Source organism: Candoia aspera, chromosome 1 (assembly GCF_035149785.1).
Source record: "Candoia aspera isolate rCanAsp1 chromosome 1, rCanAsp1.hap2, whole genome shotgun sequence".
NCBI lineage: Eukaryota > Metazoa > Chordata > Lepidosauria > Squamata > Boidae > Candoia > Candoia aspera.
This window is the reverse complement of record NC_086153.1, coordinates 155,489,195-155,510,516: the sequence shown is the minus strand read 5'-3', so window position 1 is coordinate 155,510,516 and position 21,322 is coordinate 155,489,195. Positions and strand designations below refer to the sequence as shown.

The following is a 21,322-nucleotide window of genomic DNA, read 5'->3' as shown; positions in this document are numbered from 1 at the left end:
CTATCTATCTATCTATCTATCTATCTATCTATCTTGCAGTGTAGTATAATCAGGATACTTGTGTATAAAATAATAGGATTCCTAATATAAATTTGTATAGCTCTTTACACATACACAATTTTAGAAATGTAAAGTGGCCAATATATTAGCACCTTAATTTGTTGCAATTCATAAGTCTGTTTAGACAAAAATTAAGGACTCAGGCAGGGCAGGAGAAAACAACTATCTTTTCGAGGCACTCCTGGCATCTTGAGGTGACACTATTATGGGAATTTCTTTTAACCACTTGGGGAAAATGGGTAATTGTCTTTGGCAGTTATAAACATGCTATTTATAAGCTATTATTGGGTAAAATGACATACTCAATTTGCCAAAGCTCTTAAGTTTTCAATTTATTTATTTTTTTTACAAAACCACTAGACTGCAGTGTGGATTTTTTAGGAATAGGGGGAAAGTTATTGTCATGAATTCTCCTTTGCAGAAGAATTATAATGCAAATATATGAAATGTCCTGTTGGTCTTCTTTCATTTAGCAAATGATTTCTCTGCCAGCCATGTCAAGAAAGCATATATGAAAAATAAAAGTTGTAAAGTTGAAGACAGTTCTAATCTCCAAGAATCAAAAAGCAGTGGGGAAAGTGAAGAGGAAAATAAGTTAGAAGATGATAGTGATCTGGAAGAGGAAAGTGATTTGGGAGATGATGGAGGAACAAGAGAGGGAAGCAGTTCAGAAGATGAAGAAGAATCAGTGACTGAAAGTCAAACAGATGGTGATGAAAATGACAGTGGGCCAGATTTGGCAAGGGGGAAAGGTAATCTTGAAACCAGCTCCGAGGATGAAGAGGAAAATGATTTGTTGGAGATATTTCCCAAAGGCCCTGAAGTTATACATGAGTGGGGGGAACTGGGGAAAGGTGCCCCACAAGCAGATCAGGTAAGGTTAATGATAGCAATAAGCAATCTACGATCCTTTAGATGTGGGTTGAATCAACTCTGGGTAGTCAATGAGCAGGGATGATGGATTATCCCAAAACCATTTGGAGGGCTACTAGTTACTTGCCCTATTTAATGGATCTTAAAAGGGCCAGTTATTTTAATGTACTATTGTTGTTTATTCGTTTAGTCGCTTCCGACTCTTCGTGACTTTAATGTACTATTTCACTGCTATTTTCAATATCCAAAATACTTTTCATTTCTTACCTCACTTCTATGCTATTCATATTCATATTTATTTTAAGTGTAAAGCCATGTGGAATTCAGAGAAGTGTATTCCCAGGTAGCATCCATAGGATGGTGGCCTTGGTTACAAATGGTGGCCTTTAGTAATGCAATCCATGTATGTTGACTCAAAAGGAAGCCCTGCTGAGCTTAGTTCAGCTTCCTCTAGATTAGTGTGTATAGCAAGGATTGGCATTCTGCAGGCTACCTGAGTTCCTGAAACCCCATTTAACTGCACTGCCAAATTACAGAATATTGTTTCCAAACATCAGCACTGGCTTCCTGCCATTTTGAGGGGAAAACTGTTGTGTCTTTACAGAGCATACTAAACCATAAACTGTGGTTGGAAGACCAGAATGGCTAAATTGAAACTAAACAAGCCATGTTATCTCTTAGTGTACTGGGTATAGGGCCATGAGATGTGATTTGGCTGTAAGCACTGGCACATTCAAGCATTCACACAATAACAGTCTAGAGTCCAAGCCCCTTTTACTGCTTTAATAAGCGAAATGACCAGCACAAGAGCAAAGCTGCGAATGGAAAGTTCCCGTGCAAACCTACATTTAAAACTGCATTCACATAATTACTTTTCCCCCACTTCCCATTAAAGTATGTCACCCCCCTTCTCAATCCAGGTGGCTCTCTGGTGTATCTCCTCTCTCTGGCCTTGACATGTGAACACCATAAATTCCTAGCCATAATGATCCACTTCATACTCCAACTCAGCACCCCCTCCCATCTGGTGACACGGAGTCTGTTCCCAGTGATAAGAGACCAAAGGAAGATGCTCCGATAAGGGGTTCTGTGAACCTTTTGATCGGAGGGATCTGACATTGGCCTGAGCTTAACTGCATGAGCAAAACCATTGTGATTCAGTAAACCTGATTTATATTTTAGTTGTGCAAACACACCATTAATAAAACTGGTATATAAATTCTAGAATAGACCTATATACATTTTTAAAAAGCCCTTGTGTATGCTGTTTCACCTCCACTTTGCCTAGCACTCTGCCACTCCATGTCATTGTCCCACTTAATGCAACTTTTGGCCCCTCCAAAGGCGTTACCCACAACTTCCCTTGCACCCGAAAGGTTCCACATGCTTGTTGTACAGAATAAGAGTCAGAGTAGAACTTACTCAAGGAGCTTCATGTGTGAGATGAGTTTGGACATTAGCTTCCTATTTTACAGTCCAATTGCTCAGCCTGTGTGGTGTTCACAGCTGGTATTGGCAACCTGCCGCTTCTAGGTGCCACTGCACCCGCTCACCCAAACTAGGGCGGAGTGTCTTCCAAGCAGTTTCCTCTTTGTGTATATCAAACAAGCTGTCCATTCACACATGGGGGTGGGGGGGACATTTTCTCAGTCTGTAAATTGAGTAGAGGAGAAAGGAATCTTCCACTATTATCCCAAGGAACTTAGATAGGGAATGTATGTCATACTAGATCTCAAATCTTCACAACTATTTTATTCAGTCTCTTATTAGGAGCAGAAAAAAAAACCCTGTCTTTATCCATTCTCTGTCCCTTTGTCTCCATGCTTTTGTGCATGAATTTACTGCCGTCTCTTTGTGTCAGTCTTCTCTCTGGACTTTGTGCAAGAAGCTTTGTAGCTTTCCAATTAAACTGTGGTTCCCCCTGCTATATACAAGCCTAAATTCACAGCTAAACTTTATGTGAGTGATAGGCTCAGCCATAATGTTTCAGTGCACCTCTGTTGTCCTATTACAAATTACTTTTCTTTCATACAGATCACACACAGACTGGCAGTTTGTAACATGGATTGGGATCAATTGAAGGCAAAAGACCTACTGGCTTTACTTAACTCATTTACACCCAAAGGTGGTGTTATTTTTTCTGTAAAGGTGAGCACTTGCAATAAATACCTGTACAGATCGTCAACAGCCAGGGAAATAAATACCTGGTTGTCATCTTGATTATAGACTGGCAGAAGTTTTGTAGGGAGCAGTTTCCTCTTTCCCTTGGACTGGAGCGCTGGCAAGACTACAGCTGCAGCACCCTGATCAGAGAGGGAAAGAGAATGATTGATTGATTATGTACCATCAAGTCAGTGTCAACTCTTAGCAATCGCATACTGTTTTTTCCATGACCATCTGTTCCTAACGTGGACTTTCAGATCTTCAAACGGTGCTCCCATCGCCACTGTAACTGAGTCCATCCACCTTGCTACTGGTCGTCCTTTTCTTCTCTTTCCTTCCACCTTTCCCAACATTAGAGCCTTCTCCAGAGAGCTCAGTCTTCGCATAAGGTGTCCGAAGTAGGCCAATTTGAGCCTGGTCATTCGTGCCTCAAGGGAGAACTCTGGATTGATTTGTTTGATGATCCATTTGTTTGATTTCCTGGCTGTCCACAGTATTCTCAGGCATCTTCTCCAACAAAGAGAATGATTACTTGTATATTTTCTAAAGATTTTTTTTTTAACAAGAACCAATACTGGGTCTTGGACCACATTCTGGGAAACACTTGTCTAGATTTAGAAAAAAGTAGGCAAATGGAAAATATCCAGAGTGGATATTTAATCCTTAGGGATGAAAGTTATATGAAGTTAAGCTTCAGAAATATTTTGTCTGTGTGTATTCATTCAGATTCAGAATATGTATTTTCGTTTGTTTTTAACTGGGCAGTGGTGGCATAAGAGTCTAACTAGCTGTTCTGCCAAGATATTCATACCCTTCTTCTGAATCACTTGAAAGCAGTTAACTGAAGTTATGTTGTTGATAAGTCTGTGTGCATATATATAGGCAGGCTCTGGCCATGATTATTATTGATTGTGGCACAAAAGAGGATTCCTTCCCAAAGTCAATATAAAAAGGAACAGTAAAAGAATGCAAATTACTTTGTACTTAAAAAATTGTAATTTGGGGTGTGATCATTTCTCAGTTCTGCTCTGAGGGTAGGATTCTTAAATGGAGTATAATTGTAATGATGATACAATAGATGCTAGAACTCATACCTTACTTTATGAAAAACAAAATTGTTGGGGTAGCTCTCTTCTCTTACATGGAGAAATAAATAGAAAAGGAAAGGCATAGAAGGAGAACAGTGAAGATACTTATATTCAGAGTTTACTGCTTTTAAAATGATAGGTAAGAGTCTAAATATTTTAAAATGTGCCATTTACTGCCATCTATTTTCAAGTATTTGACAACTACAAATGAGGCTTTTTCTGTAAAGATCAGAGGGAACAAAAATAAAAATGGAGACTTCCTTTTTCTGTTCAGTTTTTCATAGCTTTAGTGATCTCTGCGTTAATCCTGGTAGTTTGATGGCAGGGAAAATATAAGAAGCTGCCATCCCACTTTCAACTTATATGATATAATTGGTGTGTATCTTTTTGTTATTCTTTTTAGATTTACCCTTCAGAGTTTGGAAAACAGAGAATGAAAGAGGAGGAACTGAAAGGCCCTGCAGAACTATTAAGCCTTCCTCAAAATGTCACAGAAAAAGACAGGTATTTCTTGTTTGTTGAACTTCTGATGATTCTTTGCATGCTTTATTCCTTATGAATGGGCATGGAATGGGCATCTGCCAGGCTCCATCGCAAAGTTGGGAGCACTAAATATGCCCATCCTTTTCTCTATTCATTAAGTGCCTACAGTATGTACTATTACACATAGGTCATAGTGAACATAGGCCATAAGTTTGGTTCCAGGGTTGCTTTTGCCTGCTATGTAATGCTAAACCCTGAGATTATGGGTAGTGGGCTTTTCTTTCTTTCTTTTCAATATTCCCTATTTCTAAATAGACTTCGGAAAATTCTGGGCAAAATATTTTAAACTGATTAGCATTCAAGACATTCATTTTAATTGTGACTCCTGGGCAAATGTAGTAGTAACGTAGTAAGAAGAAAGCTTACCTTACTGCTAAAGAACGGAAGGCAGAGAGTAGCAATAATTGATTGGAATAACCTGCCTATAAAAATGAATCCATTGTTTGCTTTTAAAAAAAAGCTTTAAAAAAGGGTGAGTGAGGGGAGGCCCGTGATAGTTGTCCAGTGAATATGAATGGTGAAGAATTTGGAATAGATAAAAGGAAATACTTTTGAACATAGTTCTTTAGGATTTGCTTCCAGAAGATATAATGATGTCCATCAATTTGGTTAGCTTTAAAAGTGAATTCAGTGTGAAATAAGGCTACCAGTGGCAATAATCATGGTAATTATTAATTACATCCAGCATTGGTAGCAGTATACCTCTCAATGTTAGTTGCTGGGAAACCTGAATGAGAGGGTGCAGTTGTTGGTGTGGTCCTGCTTATGAGCTTCCCACGATGCCTGGCTGGAAACATTATGGAGGCAGGCCACAGTTTAATTGGAAAGCTACAAAGCTTCTTGCCATGAAAAAGATTGGAAGGTGAAAGTCGTCAAATCAGAACTTAACTCTGCTTTCTCAGCCAAGCCCATAACTGAATACATATCACTTCAAAGTCAGTTGAAGTTGCTCCTTCTTAAAACAACAGTGACCAAGGACCACACATATAAGACTGGTCTGTTTAAACACACAAGAAAATCCTTTCTGGTGATGTTAGGATTTTTCCCTGTATCGATGAACTAAGAGAACACATTTGCTGTCTGATTTCTCATACCTCATACATTAGGACAGTGCTTCCCAAACCTGGGTAAATTACCCAAAATCGGACAAAAGTGGCTTTTCTTTCGAAAACGATACACAAACCCATTACCCAATCACAACGGGGACATTTAAATTGACTTAAAGGGTTTTACCTACATTGGGTAAAAATGCTAAGTGGTTTTGGAAAATGAAGGAAAAGCTTTGGGAAGCACTGTCTTAATGCATCCTTGAGGCTGTAGTTAAAAGTTGGATGCTTCTCATTATCTAAAATAACTCTGGAATTTTGTATAATATGTTTTACCACTAGATGGAATCTTTCTCCTTCCGTATGTAGATTTCACTAGTTTATTGGTATAGGCATATGTGAATCATTCAGTAAAAAAATTGAAGTGTGTGTGAAGGGCACTTTGGTTATTTTATTTGTTCATTGCTATTACTACTACACATCCTAAGTTTATTACATGCCTCAGATGATATCAACAGTAGGCACTTTTCCAGAGGACTTTTCATTTTCAGTTTGTATGCCCCTTGTTTGTTGAAGTACTGTATAATGAACAAAAAGTATGCTGTATTAATAACATTGATACGTATTTGGATTTTGTCAGGAAAAGTTTTATGATGTTAAATATTGTGACATTTAAGTTTCTCAGAACAGAGGTATGATTGGCTAGCACAGCTGAAGCAGCAGCAAAAGCTTTCTTTTGAAGAGCAGTATATGCTTTTCTAAAATAAAAATAAATTTGCCCTTGACTTTTTTTTTTAATGGAAGGCAAATATAGTTAAATTAGTTCTACATCTTGCTGACTTTTTAAAAATCCTCTTTTAGCCCTGATGTTAGATCCTTAGCTGGCTGATAACTTTTATCCGTTCGTGTACAGGTATGCTATGCATTGGCATTGTACCATTAGGGAGAAAACGATGCAAAACCCACAGCTGAGATTCAAAGAGGGTTGTTAATAGTTCAGTGTGTTTGTGTAACACTGAACCCGTAACTCTCAGACAGCAGCTGCTTTTGAAAATGAGGGGCTTTTTAAAAGGTATGGCTTAAGGAACTACTGTTCAAAGCAGAAATGTGAACACAAAAACAGATTCCTTTGGGTGACTGTAAGTTGCAGATAAATTTGCTCTTTATATCCCAGACAGAGGACTACCAAGCAGATGCATGGTATTTAAGGTATACAAATCTTGCAAATTCTCTTATCCCTGCAAATACCAGGAGGAAAAAGGGTATCCATTATCACCATGTTTTAATCCAACAAATGTTTTCCCCTTTTAAGCTGGAAATTAGGTGACAGTAGATTGCTTCTCGGTGCCTCCTTTTCTCTAACATTATTTTTCTCATCCCTTGTAGCCTTTATAAGGAGAAATTGAGAGACTATCAATTCAAACGACTTAGATACTTCTATGCAGTAGTTGACTGTGACTCCCCTGAAACAGCCAATAAAATATATGAAGAGTGTGATGGATTGGAATTTGAAAGCAGCTATTCTTTTGTGGACTTAAGGTATCGCATATTAGTTTTTAATAGTTAATCTGGTATGACAAACTTCTAATTACCTTTCTCTTTACCAAGCAAGGGGAATGTGAAAGTTTGCTTTCATGACTTTGAATGTAACCTGGGTTCCCTGATACAGAAAAATCTTTAATTTCCCCATGTTCTCTTGATGGTGTTCTGACCAAACTGCATCTGACCCATGTGTCTCAAATCCATGTAAAACACAAAATGTTTGGCAAAGTTGCTCATCTGTGCTTTAAAGCAGTTTATCCCAACTAGTGCCTGCCAGTTATACTAAGTCACTACTCTTGTAATTCCTGCTTATTGGGCATGCGGGCTAGGAAGTGATAGAGTTGTGATCGGACATAACAGGAGGGCTGCAGAAAGATAAAGAAAGGGATGGTTAAAGAAATTGCCTGTTGATATGATCCATACCTCCTGGATTAATGTATGGATGGAAAATAGTTGCCTACCTTCTTTTGCACTTTCTGAGTATTCCAGTTGGTTTTCAGCTTCTAAACAGAGAGAAGATACCTTTTAGAAATTATATTCAATGAAACAGGATCCTTTAAAAATAAAATCATCCGTCACCATGGGATGAGGTATCATCAATATGCTGATGATACTCAATTGTACATCTCCATCCCGGGGGAAGTAAGTGATGCTGTGGCTGCCCCTTCCAGGTGCCTGGGGGCTGTAGGGGTCTGGATGGGGAACAACAGGCTTCAGCTGAACCCTGGTAAGACGGAGAGGCTGTGGGTTAATGGCTCTTCCGTATCCGGGACATTGTCATCTTTAGTTCTGGATGGGGTTGCACTGCCCCAGACAGACCTGGTACATAACCTGGGAGTCCTCCTGGACTCACAGCTCCTGCTCAAAGAGCAGGTGGCAGCCATGGCCAGGAGGGCCTTTGCACAGCTTCGTATTATGCACGAGTTACGCCCTTTCCTGGATCGGGAGGCCATTCAGACAGTCACTCATGCCCTTTTAATCTCCCATATAGATTATTGCAATGCACTTTACATGGGGCTACCCTTGAAGAGTATCTGGAAGCTACAGCTAGTCCAGAATGCAGCCACGTGGGCTATCTTTGGTGCCCCTAGAAGGGCACATGTAACACCTTTGCTACGTGAGCTGTATTGGGTACCAGTTTGCTTCCAGGTCCAATTCAAGGCGTTGGTTATCACCTTTAAAGCCCTACATGGCATGGGGCCAGGTTACCTGAGGGACCACTTCTTCCCCGTTACGTCAACCCATCCCACCCAATCATGCAGAGAGGGCATGTTGCGGATCCTCTCAGTGAGAGAATTCCGTCTGGCGGGATCCAAGAGGCAGGCCCGCAACTAGAGTCTGTGTCACTCAGGGCAAACATGGATTCTGCGCCCATTTTGGCACCCCCCTGTGCTCATTTTGGTGCCCCCCCTGGGGCACATGCTCTGCTTGCCCCCCCCCCCCCGGTTGCGGCCCTGCCAGGAAGCGGGCCTTCTCTGCAGTAACTCCCGCCCTCTGGAACATCCTACCCCCGGAGGTGAGGTTAGCCCCTTCACTCCTGGCCTTCTGGAGGAATCTGAAGACCTGGCTCTGCCACCTGGCTTGGGGCAGGGAGGGGAGTCATCATGTTTGGGGATGGCTAGTGCTGTAGAGTGCTCATCACATACAAGGAATGAATTATTATCTGCCATTGGGATTCTATTTTTATCTATAAGTATTGTTTAGTTGTAACTGTATTTTTAGATATTGTATTTTCATATATTGTAATTTTATTGTATATGTATTGTTTTATTGATTATTGTTGTAAACTGCCCAGAGTCCCTCTGGTAGGAGGAGATGGGCGGTGACAAATTTGATAAATAAAAATAAATAAATAAATAAATAAAAATAGGATGAGATGTATGGTAATGCAACGGCAGTGCAGACCTCATTGCTGATCTCTAGGTTTAAGCTATCTTTCCCATATCAGTCTGATTCTCTGATTCATGTCTTTATTCTTCCATCCCTTCTTGCTGGTCCCTTTCAACTGAAATTGCCTGGGATTTAACCTGGAATCTTCTGTGTATAGAAAATATTTCTTCTGTCACTGAACTAGAGTCCTCCCCTCTCCGCTGGAGAAAAGCTATGGCAAGTGGTCAGGATTGTCCTCCAGATTATATGTTTTTAGCTTTGGTGATAGGATTAGTATCATTTTTCAGTTCCTGCCCTGAGCAAGGGGTTAACACTTTCATTTTGTCACTCTTCCTTCTCTTATCCAGAGCCTGAAAAACAACTGTTCTTTTTTTTCACAGCTAATACTGATTTGAAAGATGCTAGGCCTATCAATTTTGTCCCTTTGAGGCATTGGAATAATTGTTTTAATAATGAGCTATTTTCTTCTGGCTCCTAAGATTTATTCCAGATGATGTGACATTTGATGATGAGCCAAAGGACATGGCCTCTGAAGTGGACGGGGCTGCTTATAAACCAAAGTACTTCACATCTGCTGCTGTGGCAACATCAAAGGTACCTTAACAATGTTTTTATAGCTATTCAGAATTAGTGTAGATTTGTGTGTTTAATTTGTAAATTATGTAAATATAGCCATGGTCACAGTGTAGATAGAAGGGGGAAACAATCCATATGTATTGATGCAATATAAATGATCTTGCAAAATAGGCTGCTTCCTCTGCTCTTCTCGGAGAGGATAGTAGTACTTGTATAACCAAATAATAGGGCAGCAGTTTGTTATAATTCTGATTTAATGAAGATGTCATGCGAGCTTTACATTACTTGTTTTTGTTTGTTTGTTTAGTGTGTGACTTTTTAAGGACTGCTTTTGTAAGTAGAGTAAGAAAGTCTGGAAAGTACAGGTGGTCCTTGTGACTCGAAGGGGGTTCCATTCTACTGTAACAAACCACAAAGGACAATAACTTTATTATGTCTCTCTCTCTCTCTCTCTCTATATATATATATATCTGTACTGGTCAGTGACCGTAATAAAATCAATTGAATTGAGTGTGTGTGTGTGTGTGTGAGAGGGAGAGAGAGTAAGAACAAGAAGTTCAGTCTATGGGAATTGGAGATTCCAAAGCCTGTCTTTGTCCTTTTTGTTCCACAAGCACTTCATTCCATAAAGGTGGTCTGTGCAAAGTATGTGTGCTTCCTCTTTGTTCAGTTTCAGTGGATTTCCCATCTGGAGGGTTTCACATGGCTCACAGCTTACCCTGTGGGATGCACCATGATTGGAGGAGGAGGAGCAGCAGCAGTAGCAGCAAATGCATTGAGCAGACAACCTAACCCTGAAAAAACATATTTTATGCTTGCACAAAAGGCAGTTTGCCATTTTGGGAACACATGAAACAACAGAAAACCATTCAGACCCATGGATGCATGAAAATCTGTACTTGTTTATTGAGGTCTGGTCTCTATCAAGCTTGGATAGATTGTATATACCAAGGCTGCCTGTACTTCATCCTTTTTAGTCTTTTTTTTAAAATTAATGATAGAATTGGGGAGTATTTTTTGGGGCGACAAGCATGGGTTCATTGCTTGAGGCTGCAGTCCAGTGAATCAGTGATGGAACCTTTGGTTCTCTAGATGGAGAACAGTTCCCAGCCTTCTTTATCATGGCCACCATGAATTGATCCCATGGAACTCAGTGGGGCTCAGGTTTGAGAAGCTGTGTTTCAAAGTGCATTATAAGTATACCATCTATTGATAGTGCAAGGCTGGTATTAGGAGAACCTGAATGTTTAATTTAAAAATGAAAGCTTGTTTTCAAACCTTGTTTTTTGGAATGAAATAACCAAGTGCATGTAGTTATTATCCGGAAAGGCTCCATAACGGGAAAGGCTCTGGGCAAACCTTTCTGTGATTTAGTCTGTTGTCCTAGTAACCTGTTTCCTACCTGTCTCCAAAGATCATAGCCGTCCTCTCCTTTCAGTCCCAGTTACTGTTGCTATAGCATGGCCCAAGTGACTAAAATACTCCACTGTCTTGATAAACCTGAGGAAAGGAAAATAAGAAGGATGACAAAATATATGCACAGCTGCTGACAGTCTTCTCTCACTAGTGTTAGTTGCTGTATTCCAAAGAAAGTTAGAACTGCTCTGACATCCTATAAAGAAAGTGGGACCTAACACTCCAGCCTGGGGTCATTCATCTATATAGGCTTCCATTCCTTACCCAATACATTTTGCTTCCATGATATTTTGCCAGTGCTTGAAGGTAGAGCTTTGCAGAATTCTCTTCGGTTGTAAATTACAGTTAGCTCTGCAACTGAGTCTCTTATGGCCCAGAATTAGGACTGGCATTGGTATGGTGATTTGTTTGAAATAACCAAGCATGCATACAAATTGTGACTAGAATTTATACAATGTGCTAAACCAACATGTGCATGGCTTGGTTTTGGCTCAACGTGTTGCATAAGCCTAGCCATTGTGGTTGATGGCTTGGTATGATGTGAGGAAATACTCAGTTGAAGTTTATCCAGTAAACCACTGTTAAGCAAACTGGTTTGACAGTAGCGCATGAGTCAATTTCTATGTGATTTTCCAATGCATATTTACAGTGATAAGATGCAGCATATTTATCTTGCCTGTTGGTAAGGTAGACATTACGTGGGACGAGACAGATCAAGAAAGGGTGACTTCTTTGAGCAGAACTTTTAAAAAAGATGAACTTCTGGACATGGACTTCCAAGCTTATTTGGCTTCATCGAGTGAAGAAGAAGAGGAAGAGGATGAAAAAGAAAAAGGTATTGCTAACTGATAAGGTTCATCTGAGCAGTTCAGGGTTTAAAAATAATATTTTAAAAAATATTTTTATTTATTTATATTTAAATATATTTATATTTAAAAATATTTTTTAAAAAATCATTTTCATAGTGTCTATTAAAAGAAACTAATGGGTAAATTATACTATGCTTTTAATAAATCAAACATTTAGTTCTTTTTTAAAAATTCCTCCTCACCAGCACCCGTGCTCTACCTGATTATGAGTCCTGCTTCAAACTTCTGAGACACAAGCCGTGTGTAGGTGCTATGGGAAATGAAGTTATCTCCTGAGTGAATGATCCTGTACAAGCTTCTGATTTATAGGCCGTTTTTCCCCAGACCTCTGTTCTTCCCTTTCTTGGACATGAGGAGATGTGAAGTGTTCCCTTTCAGTTTAAAGCAAATCACAGGTCCTGATGAGGTCTGAACACAGCAGATCACAACTGAAGTAGGTAGTGAAAGTAGGTATTGGTTTTCTGCCTTACACAAGGATCTAAGTATAGTTTCTGATTTCGTCTTCAACATGAATTCGCTTAGCCTAATAAATACAGATAATTATTTGCTAACATGGTTATCAGTGATAATGTCACAGCAGAATTCAACATTTAACCAAATGTAGCTAATCTCAAAAAGCTAAGCAAGGTTGGACCTGCTTAGTGCTTGGATGAGAGAGCATCAGGATATCCCAGGGATGTGGACTAGACCAGGAAATTGAAAAATATCCTCAAAGAAGACAATAGCAAACCATTTCTATAGTGTTGCCTGTTCATGGCTTGGGACCGGTTTACCTGAGGGACCATTTTCTCCCATTTGTTTCTGCCTGTCCAATCTGATCTAGTAGGTTGGGTATGCTGTGAGTCCCATCAGCCAAGGAATGTCAGTTGGTGGGAACTAGAGGGCATGCCTTTTCAGCCGTAGCGCCTACCCTCTGTAGGGAAAATTCTCCCTACAGAGATTAGGATGTCCCCCACCCTGTTGGCCTTTTGTAAGGCCATGAAGACCTAGTTGTGTGCCCAGGTCTGGGGCCCCAAACATGTGAATGGTCCTGTTTCTTGGTTATATTAACATCTATGCACTGCTTATTTGGTGGCCATATATATTTATTCTGTAATATAATTGTTTTAATTGAAATTGTTTTAATTGTTTTATAGTTTTTATTGTTGTAAGCCGCTCTGAGTCACTTGCTGAGAAGGGTGGCTATAGAAATTGAATGAATGAATGAATGAATGAATGAATGAATGAATGAAACAAGATGGATGCATCTATATAATTACTGGGAATTGAATTAATCTCAAGGGAGACTGTATCTTTACCTTATTCAAATAATTACCCACAGTAATATTTTTAGAAGTGTGAACTTTTTTTGAGAATTGAATATAAATGCACTAGGTGAGTAGATTAATTATGACCTCTTTCCGTCTCTGATCTGTACTTTGGTAGTACAGAAGAAAGGCAACAGTTCATTTTTTGTAATGTTTGAACTTACATAGAGCTGGAATAAATATAAATATTTTTATTAGGAAACTCTAAAATTTAATATTTATAAAGCCTACTAAGGATACTGATCAACAAATCCTGTTTTAAAAAGAAGGCTCTTTTATGCTATAAATAACAGATCTGGCTTAATGTTTTTAAGACAAAATAATTTCAGAGCAGTGCATTTTTTTCTGCTTATAAGAAAGCTGCTTTCATATGACTCAAGTGGGATTTCTTTTAGTAATGAATAGTATTTTTAAACAACCACTAGCATGGTTGTATAGATCAAAGAAACAGCTCTGGGTTAATAGTAGAACAAGAACTATGCTATGAACAATGGCCAGTTCTCCATAAACCTATCATAATTGTCCCTCTTACTTGTAGACTGTTTGATGGTTTTTAAACTTTGAGTTGCTCATACTTTATGGCTGTACCCTGTCAATTATGTTACATTCTTAAGGCAATTATATCAGGAAAAGTGAACAAATGAGTAATTCATATTGATTATTAAGTCATAATGATTATTGTATAAAGAAGTGGATGGAATACGTTTTCTTTGAAGTTTTGGAAGAACTGGATAGCTAAGGTAGTAACTGGTACTTTTATTATTCATGGAGACATTTCTTTGCCTTAAAACTCAGCTCCTGAAATCAAGCAGTTGTAGAGAAACTTAATACTCTGTGAGTTACAGAGGCTGAATCTGGCCAATTGACATGAACATTTGTATATAACATTGGTGTGTACTTTAGGAGTTTGAGTAGTTTGGCACTATTGAGAGCTGGAAATATTAGTGACATAGTCACAAAGGTCTTTATTTTCTTTGCCATCTTTCTTTTCTTCTTCATGTAGAGCAAAGGGTATGTAATGTAAATCTCAAATCTTCTGCCGTATAGTAGATGGAGTTATAATAAGCTTATAATATTGTAATATTCGGACTTAGCAGTATAAGCATATGGAGCTTGTAGTAAATAATACAAATATAGTATCATTATATTAAAATGAAAAATCAGTGCATCTACATCATAGAGTAATGGCTAGGAGGGGAAGATAGTAATGGCAGTTGGATGGATGGAGGGAAAATGACAAGGATTGCCATGTCATCTCTCCCTTTCTCCCTTCTAAACAGGCACTGGGAACTTTACACCCATGCACATTCAATCACCCACACTATTGCATTGCTAAAGATGGGGATACATTTTCCTCCTCCACAAGAAGCCATCACAAGATCCCGCCATATTGGACAATTTTCGTCCAATGTTGAACCTCCCTTTTTAGGGATGGTTGTGGAGAAGGTGGTTGTGCAGCAGCTTCAGCTTCAGCTTTCTTTGCCTGGTTGTTTTTTCCCCCCATAGGGCTTGATTTACAGTCATTTCAATTTTTATATAACAAGTTTTGGAAAGATTCTCTCTTCGCTTTTATTTAAAGGTGATGATGAAACACATGTAGTAGATGGCAGTAAACCTAAAGAACACCCCAACGATGATGAAGACCAGATAGCAAAATACAGAGAGCTTCTTCGGAGCGTTCAGGAAAAAGAAAGGAAGCACGAAGAAACTGATATGGAAATGGAAATTAAATGGGTTCCTGGTAGGTGGCTCTTTCTTTTTTATAGCATTGGTTGTCCATTTCTGATCTCCCCACTTAAAAAGGCTGAATAGCTTGAATTCTATAATTAAAGCATATACTAATTGCAGCAGTCAAACTAATGATTAGTTAATATTAATTCAAAGTATTCTACCGAAAAGTACTTAAACATTGGTTTATGCAGAGGGAATATGAGCAAACATAAAATTCCTTTCCTTTTGCATTACATCGGTATTTTTGTTCTGTTTTGTTTTTCTCGGTCGTAAGATGAATTTGTCAGCTACGAGCTTGGTTCTAGTTGTCTGTGAGTGGCATAAAGAGTGTGAAAGCATTGCTGATTTTTTATAGATAGCAGAGTCTTTCTGCCACCAGGACAGTTACGGAGGACAGGTGCATGCCTACTCCCAGCTTGTTTTATCAGTTTGTCAGCTGCAGAATGGTTATACTCACAAATATAGAACTGTAGTCGTCCTTCTGAGGGTTGTCTCCATCTCATTTGGCAAAACCTGATTACAAGGTCTGTGAAGAATTGCTTTTGCTGGAGCGGGAGTCCTTATGGAGAAAGAAAAAAACAAATGGTGCTTGTTTTTTCTTGGCATATTTTCATTTCTTCTGCTCTGCCCCCCATGTCTGTCTTTTCATTTTAGGAAAAGATCCGTGTTCCATCTTGCAGTGAAGTATTGTTGCTGAAGTGGAAGCTGATAAATGATTAAAATGTGCTGAAGACGTGCCCCTCTCTGTTGGTGGAAATGTTTCAATCTTTTTTTTTTTTTCTTAAAGTAACAAAATTCTCTAGGAATTTTTTTTGGGGGGACACTCTTCAGTTCATTATTTACGGTGCTTTAATTTTGTGATAGATCTGTAATAAAGTTTTTTGTTCAAAAATAATGAATGAACCCGTAGGGATAGAGCGTATCCTACAGCTTCTCACCGTTTGCTCTGTTTCCTCCAAACAGTTCGTTGGCTTTGCACATTGTGGTTGCCTAGACAAATTGGGAGGTGGTTTGGCAAGTGGCTTGTAAAAGAATCTGATCTATGGCAGAGGTTCAGTCCCTTTCTGCTTCAGAAAAGGGCATGGTATGTCCAAGTTGTCCTCTTTCAAATGGAGCAATTGATTTCATTTTCTGGAAAACTCCTTCAGATTTTTAGGACTCCTGCTGTGGAAAAATATGTTTCAACACCTAACATTGCCCTTTTAAAATAACACTTTAGGGCTGCCATCAGTATAATACATAAAAAGTCAGTCTGTTTTTTGTAGTTATCTCAGTGATCTCTTAATTTGCTAGCCATAACTATTGTTGCTTTTGTTACAAAAAGCAGATAGGTCAGAACAGGCTGATTGCATTCCTGTGTGCTAGAAAGGAGGAAAAAAAAGCACTTTTCCAGCATTATTTTAGCTGCTACCATAAATTGCAATACTGCATCATATTACAAACACACAGTATTATAGAGGCCTATCCCTGGGGTGGAAAAACTACTAGGACAGAAGCATAGGACCGTCTTCCTTTTGCCTGTTCAGGTTAACTTTAAAGAACAACTTATTTTTTCAGAACATAGCTGTGGCAGAGAAAATTTTTGCAGAATCCCCTTAAAGCTTTAAACAATCATACTTGTTCTTAAACTAAATCTGAGAAATGAAGGCCTGGACTGCTAAATGTCAGTTGTTTGTGTATCCACATATATGCTGTTGCACTTTTATTGTCAAGCCAAACTTATTCGCTATCCTGGTTTGGATCCCCATGGCAAGTTATATTTTCTTAATTCAAATACTGAGGGAAATAATGATTTATATAAAATAAATCACTGTACTGGAATATATGAGAAGAAAGAGCTCTCATAACAATTTCTATAAAAGACAGCTTTTCAATTCAAAGAAATGAATGAAAAAGGTAATTGGACTATTTCACACGTTTATGTAGCCATTTTACAATGATTTGTTGAAACTGGTTTCTTGCCATTTTTTTTAACATTCAAGCTCTTATTCAAGCTTTGAATCCTGAATTTCCTCTTATGTGAGAAGCCGACTTTTTTTAACTTCTCAGATGCCCTTCTGTAACCAAAGTAGTTTTAAAGGTATAACCAAAGGTATAACTTATATTAATAAGTCATAATATGAATATGGCCTGATTTCAAAGGAGTAGGTATTATGGTTTAAAAAAAGAGAATCTGTACACATACATGCATATGAAACAAAGTCTGGTATTCTGCTTGATCTTCCCTATTCTAATATTTCATCAGCTAGTTCTAACTCATTTCAGCTTTGTTTTGTAGGTTCTGTGGATGTTAACTGATGTACATATTTTAGTGTAATACATACTACTTTTCATAATTAAGGTCAGTTTCTTAGTATAGTATCGTTTATTCAGTCAGTGAACAGCAAAATTTAGAAATATACCACATAAAGTAAAATGGGTGAGATAAAATACTAGCATAGCAAGGGGTCTTTACAATAAAAGTTTAAAATATGCTACTATAATGGTATGTTGATTAACTCTGCAAGTATAAATCTAAAGTATTACAATCTATGAAGTAAGAATACATACCACCTAAAACAAGGTTTATTTGTTTGTTTGTTTGTTTGTTTTTAATCCGTTCAGTCGTGTCCAATTTTTGGAGAGTGCCTGGACAAATCCCTGCAGTTTTCTTGGCAAGGTTTTTCAGAAGTGGTTTGCCGTTGCCTCCTTCCTAGGGCTGAGAGGAAGTGACTGGCCCAAGGTCATCCAGCTGGCTTCATGCCCAAGGTGGGACTAGAACTCACGGTCTCCCGGTTTCTAGCCTGAAGCCTTTAACTACTACACCAAACTGGCTCTCTTTTAAAGCAAGATTAACTAACTCATAATAAACCTGAAATGGTGAATAAAACAGAAGTGGTTATTCATGTGACTGACTGGTTATGCCTTACTTTCATGCTCAGTTCCTTAAATTATGCCTAGAAAATTGAAGGGTTTAAGGTAGATGGTGAAACACTCATTTTTTGGCAAATCAGTCAGAAAGGAGTTTACCATCTCCTGAAACATCTGAAACTTTCTAGTAGTTTCTCAGGGTGGTCCCAAGTACAGGCCATTAGATCTGGCCTTGATAGAAAATCTATGAATGACATTTTCTAGATTTTGAACCGAGAGGGGGAAAAAATGCAGCATTTTCTCCTGATGGAAATACTGTTTTTTCCCATGGGTTCGCCTGGATTCCTGCTGAATTAAGCTGCAAGATAAAGAAGTACATCAAATCGATTGATGGGGTGCAAGAGAAAACTGAATGTCATTATCTCAAAAATGACAAGGCTGCATTTTCTCTGCTTCAGTTCTTCTTTAGATACATCTTCTGCTGGCCTGTTTTCATGCCATTGTTGCCAACAGTATATAGGTACCAAGACTGGAAAGGGGTGACTGTGTACACAGATTCCTATTTACATATTGGAAACCCAATCTTTCCTATGGTCTTCAAATACAGATTGGATAGGCAGGAAAATTAGATGGAATCCAACAGAATATCACAGCTCAAAAGGAACAGGAAGTGCTGTCCACTAGTTTCTCTGCTTGCTGGATAGGAGCTATGTAACCAACTTAGTAAATGCCAGTCATCCCTCAGAGCAAGGCACAACTGATGTTTTCTCATCTGTTACTGGAGCCATGGCTTCACACTGGTGCAAGAGCCAGTTTGGTCTAGTGGTTAAGGTAACAGGCTAGGAACCAGGAGAGTTCCAGTCCCGCCTTAGGCATGAAAGCCAGCTGGGTGGCCTTGGGCCAGTCACACTCTCTCAGCCCAACCCACCTCACAGGGTTGTTGTTGTGGGGAAAACAGGAGGAGGAAGGAGTATTAGGTATGTTTGCTGCCTTGAGTTATTTATAAAAATAATAAAGGTGGGATAGAAAATAAACAAACTACCCCATTCAGACTTGAAAATACTGGTTGGGTTTAAAATGCTCCTGCATGTGTTTCTTCATTGGCTGCAGGTCTGAAAGAAAGTGCTGAAGAAATGGTAAGAAACAAGCTAGAAGGCAAGGATAAACTGACTCCGTGGGAGCAATTTCTAGAAAAGAAGAAAGACAAAAGGAAAATGAAGAAAAAGCAAAAGGTAATTTATGGCCTTCAGTTGCTGAAGATGTTGCCTAGTCTGGCAATGAAATGTCTACAAGAAAATAGCAAGGCTCAGAGAACACCAAGGACTCCACAGTTCAACCCTCAGCTACAAATATTCTCTTCAACTAGTTTTAAAGGTTTCTCTCTTTGGAAAGCCCTGTTCTAGGTGGCTCAGTCTCTGAAGAACCTGTGCTTATTCTAGTACACAGAAACCTTTTATGTAGGATCCTAATGCTGGGACTCATTGCAGGTCAGGCTTATTGGGATGTGGGACTGTTTTTCAATACATTCCTAATACAATCCAGTGGCTGCACACTGCAAGGGAGCCACGTGGGTATTGGGTGCTAACTGTCTTTCAGGGAGTCTCATTTATTTATTGCTAATATATGAATGTCTCACCTTCAGAGAAAAAAGAAAACCATGGATGATTTGTGGCATTCTACTTTTATATAAAAAAAGAAATACAGTATAACAGCTCCAGTTGATAAAAGTGACCAAAACTCCAATGCTTAGTTGTATAAACTGTTCTTCTAAACCTGACCTGGGTTTTATTTGTTGAGGGCTACATTCTTTCATGGGTGCTCTTTTGACTGTGTTGAAGCAAGCAGCGGCTGAAACCACAGTCCAAAGTAGGTGTTTCTCTGGCGTGCATTCTTGCAGTGACACCTCTTTTTTCTCTTTTGGTGACACCCTCACCTTCTCTTTCCCTCAAGATTCAGAGAAGAGAGATTTTACTAATCTCTTGCATAGGAGATTTGAAATTAGTCCAAGGGATGCAGGTTTTAGAACTTGGAAATGAAAGTTCTTTGCCTGGAATTGAAAAGATAGCAATGTGAGTGTGAGGTGATCCTCTCTAAAAAGAGCATTCCATTAGCAAGGTGTTGCTGTGAGGAGCTCTCTTTCTCCAATTGCCACTTGTCAGGCAGTGGGATGTTTGAGAAGTGCCTCAAAATGGCTTTGGTAGTCAGACCGGTTGATATGGAATGCTTTCCTCAATCAACCCCATGATGTTTTTAAGGAATGTTGATCTTCTTGAAAGTTAATTTGAAACCCCACACTTTTCTTGTTGCTTAAACTGAACTTACAGAGAGGGTAAGAGTAGGCAAATGATTGATCATCACGAAATCAAAACAGTGGCTTTTTTTGGCTTTGGTAACCGTGTTAATGAAAGATAAGTTATGATTAAAAGAAAAACAAATGTATTAGCTCTCCAGAAAAATCTCCTTTGATCCTGTGTCCTTGATAAGTTCTCCATTGCTAAAGGGAATGTTCATTACTGTTGTTGAAAAGCCATCTTTGAGCTGCCAAGACTTGGATAAAAATGTCTTTTTTAAAAATCGTAAGCAATGAATGAACAGGTTTTGGCTGCTGTTTTTTTTTCTTTTTACATTGGAGAGATCTTCAAAGGAATACTCATTCTGGGATTCTACTAGCAAACTGATGTCAGAGTCTCCATGATTAAGTTTTCTCATGGAAAAGTCAAAAGTAGAAGTTCCAGACATCTCTTTATTTTAAGGTTAACCTTCTACTCTGTGTTAATTCCATATAGATTTCTTTCTTCAGAATATGCCAGCCAAGAAATGTTATATACTGTAAACTGAGTTTCAAAGTGCACTTTATTTTGGAAAATTTGATCAAGCAACTTTTCTAAGAGTATTAGATAACCATCTGTCTGAAGATATATCACTTGAATTTGTGCTTACGATTATTATGATCTTGCGTTATTTCTCTTTAAGAAAGTGGGCCATACATTTTATTATCTTGTGAAACTAGCTTTCATGCACAAGACTCCATGCCAGGATACACCCTCATGTTAGACAATCATGACAGGATACACATTCACACTCTTTCAGCTGAAGAAATGAAAGTTTTAATCCTTTTAGATCAAAGGGAAAAGCTGAGTAGTGGGGCCAGGAAAAAAGAGAAAACTAACTCTGTTCTTCTGAACCCCCTGCTTAAATGTTGGAGTCTACAAGAAGCTGAAAAAGTCCAGTAAAGCAAGGGAAGAATTTTGGCTTCAGAAATCCATTTACCTCTAAGGCAGCCTATCTCAACTTTTTGACCCTGGAGGAACCCTTGAAATATTTTTCAGGCCTTGGGGAACCCCTGCACATTCAGGCTCAAATATAGG

At 38.7% G+C, this 21,322-nt stretch overlaps 1 protein-coding gene across 1 annotated transcript in view; it reads left to right on the top strand.

Moving 5' to 3' along the window:
* The window catches only part of ESF1 (ESF1 nucleolar pre-rRNA processing protein homolog), a 37,225-nt gene that overhangs the window by 5,501 nt on the left and 10,402 nt on the right, over positions 1–21,322 (top strand). Inside the window, exons 3-10 of the mRNA XM_063316352.1 lie at positions 534–934; positions 2,968–3,081; positions 4,588–4,688; positions 7,160–7,312; positions 9,685–9,799; positions 11,885–12,032; positions 14,953–15,114; positions 19,065–19,186. Of these exons, the coding sequence (XP_063172422.1) occupies positions 534–934; positions 2,968–3,081; positions 4,588–4,688; positions 7,160–7,312; positions 9,685–9,799; positions 11,885–12,032; positions 14,953–15,114; positions 19,065–19,186 (1,316 nt within the window). The remainder of the gene's footprint in view (positions 1–533; positions 935–2,967; positions 3,082–4,587; positions 4,689–7,159; positions 7,313–9,684; positions 9,800–11,884; positions 12,033–14,952; positions 15,115–19,064; positions 19,187–21,322) is intronic.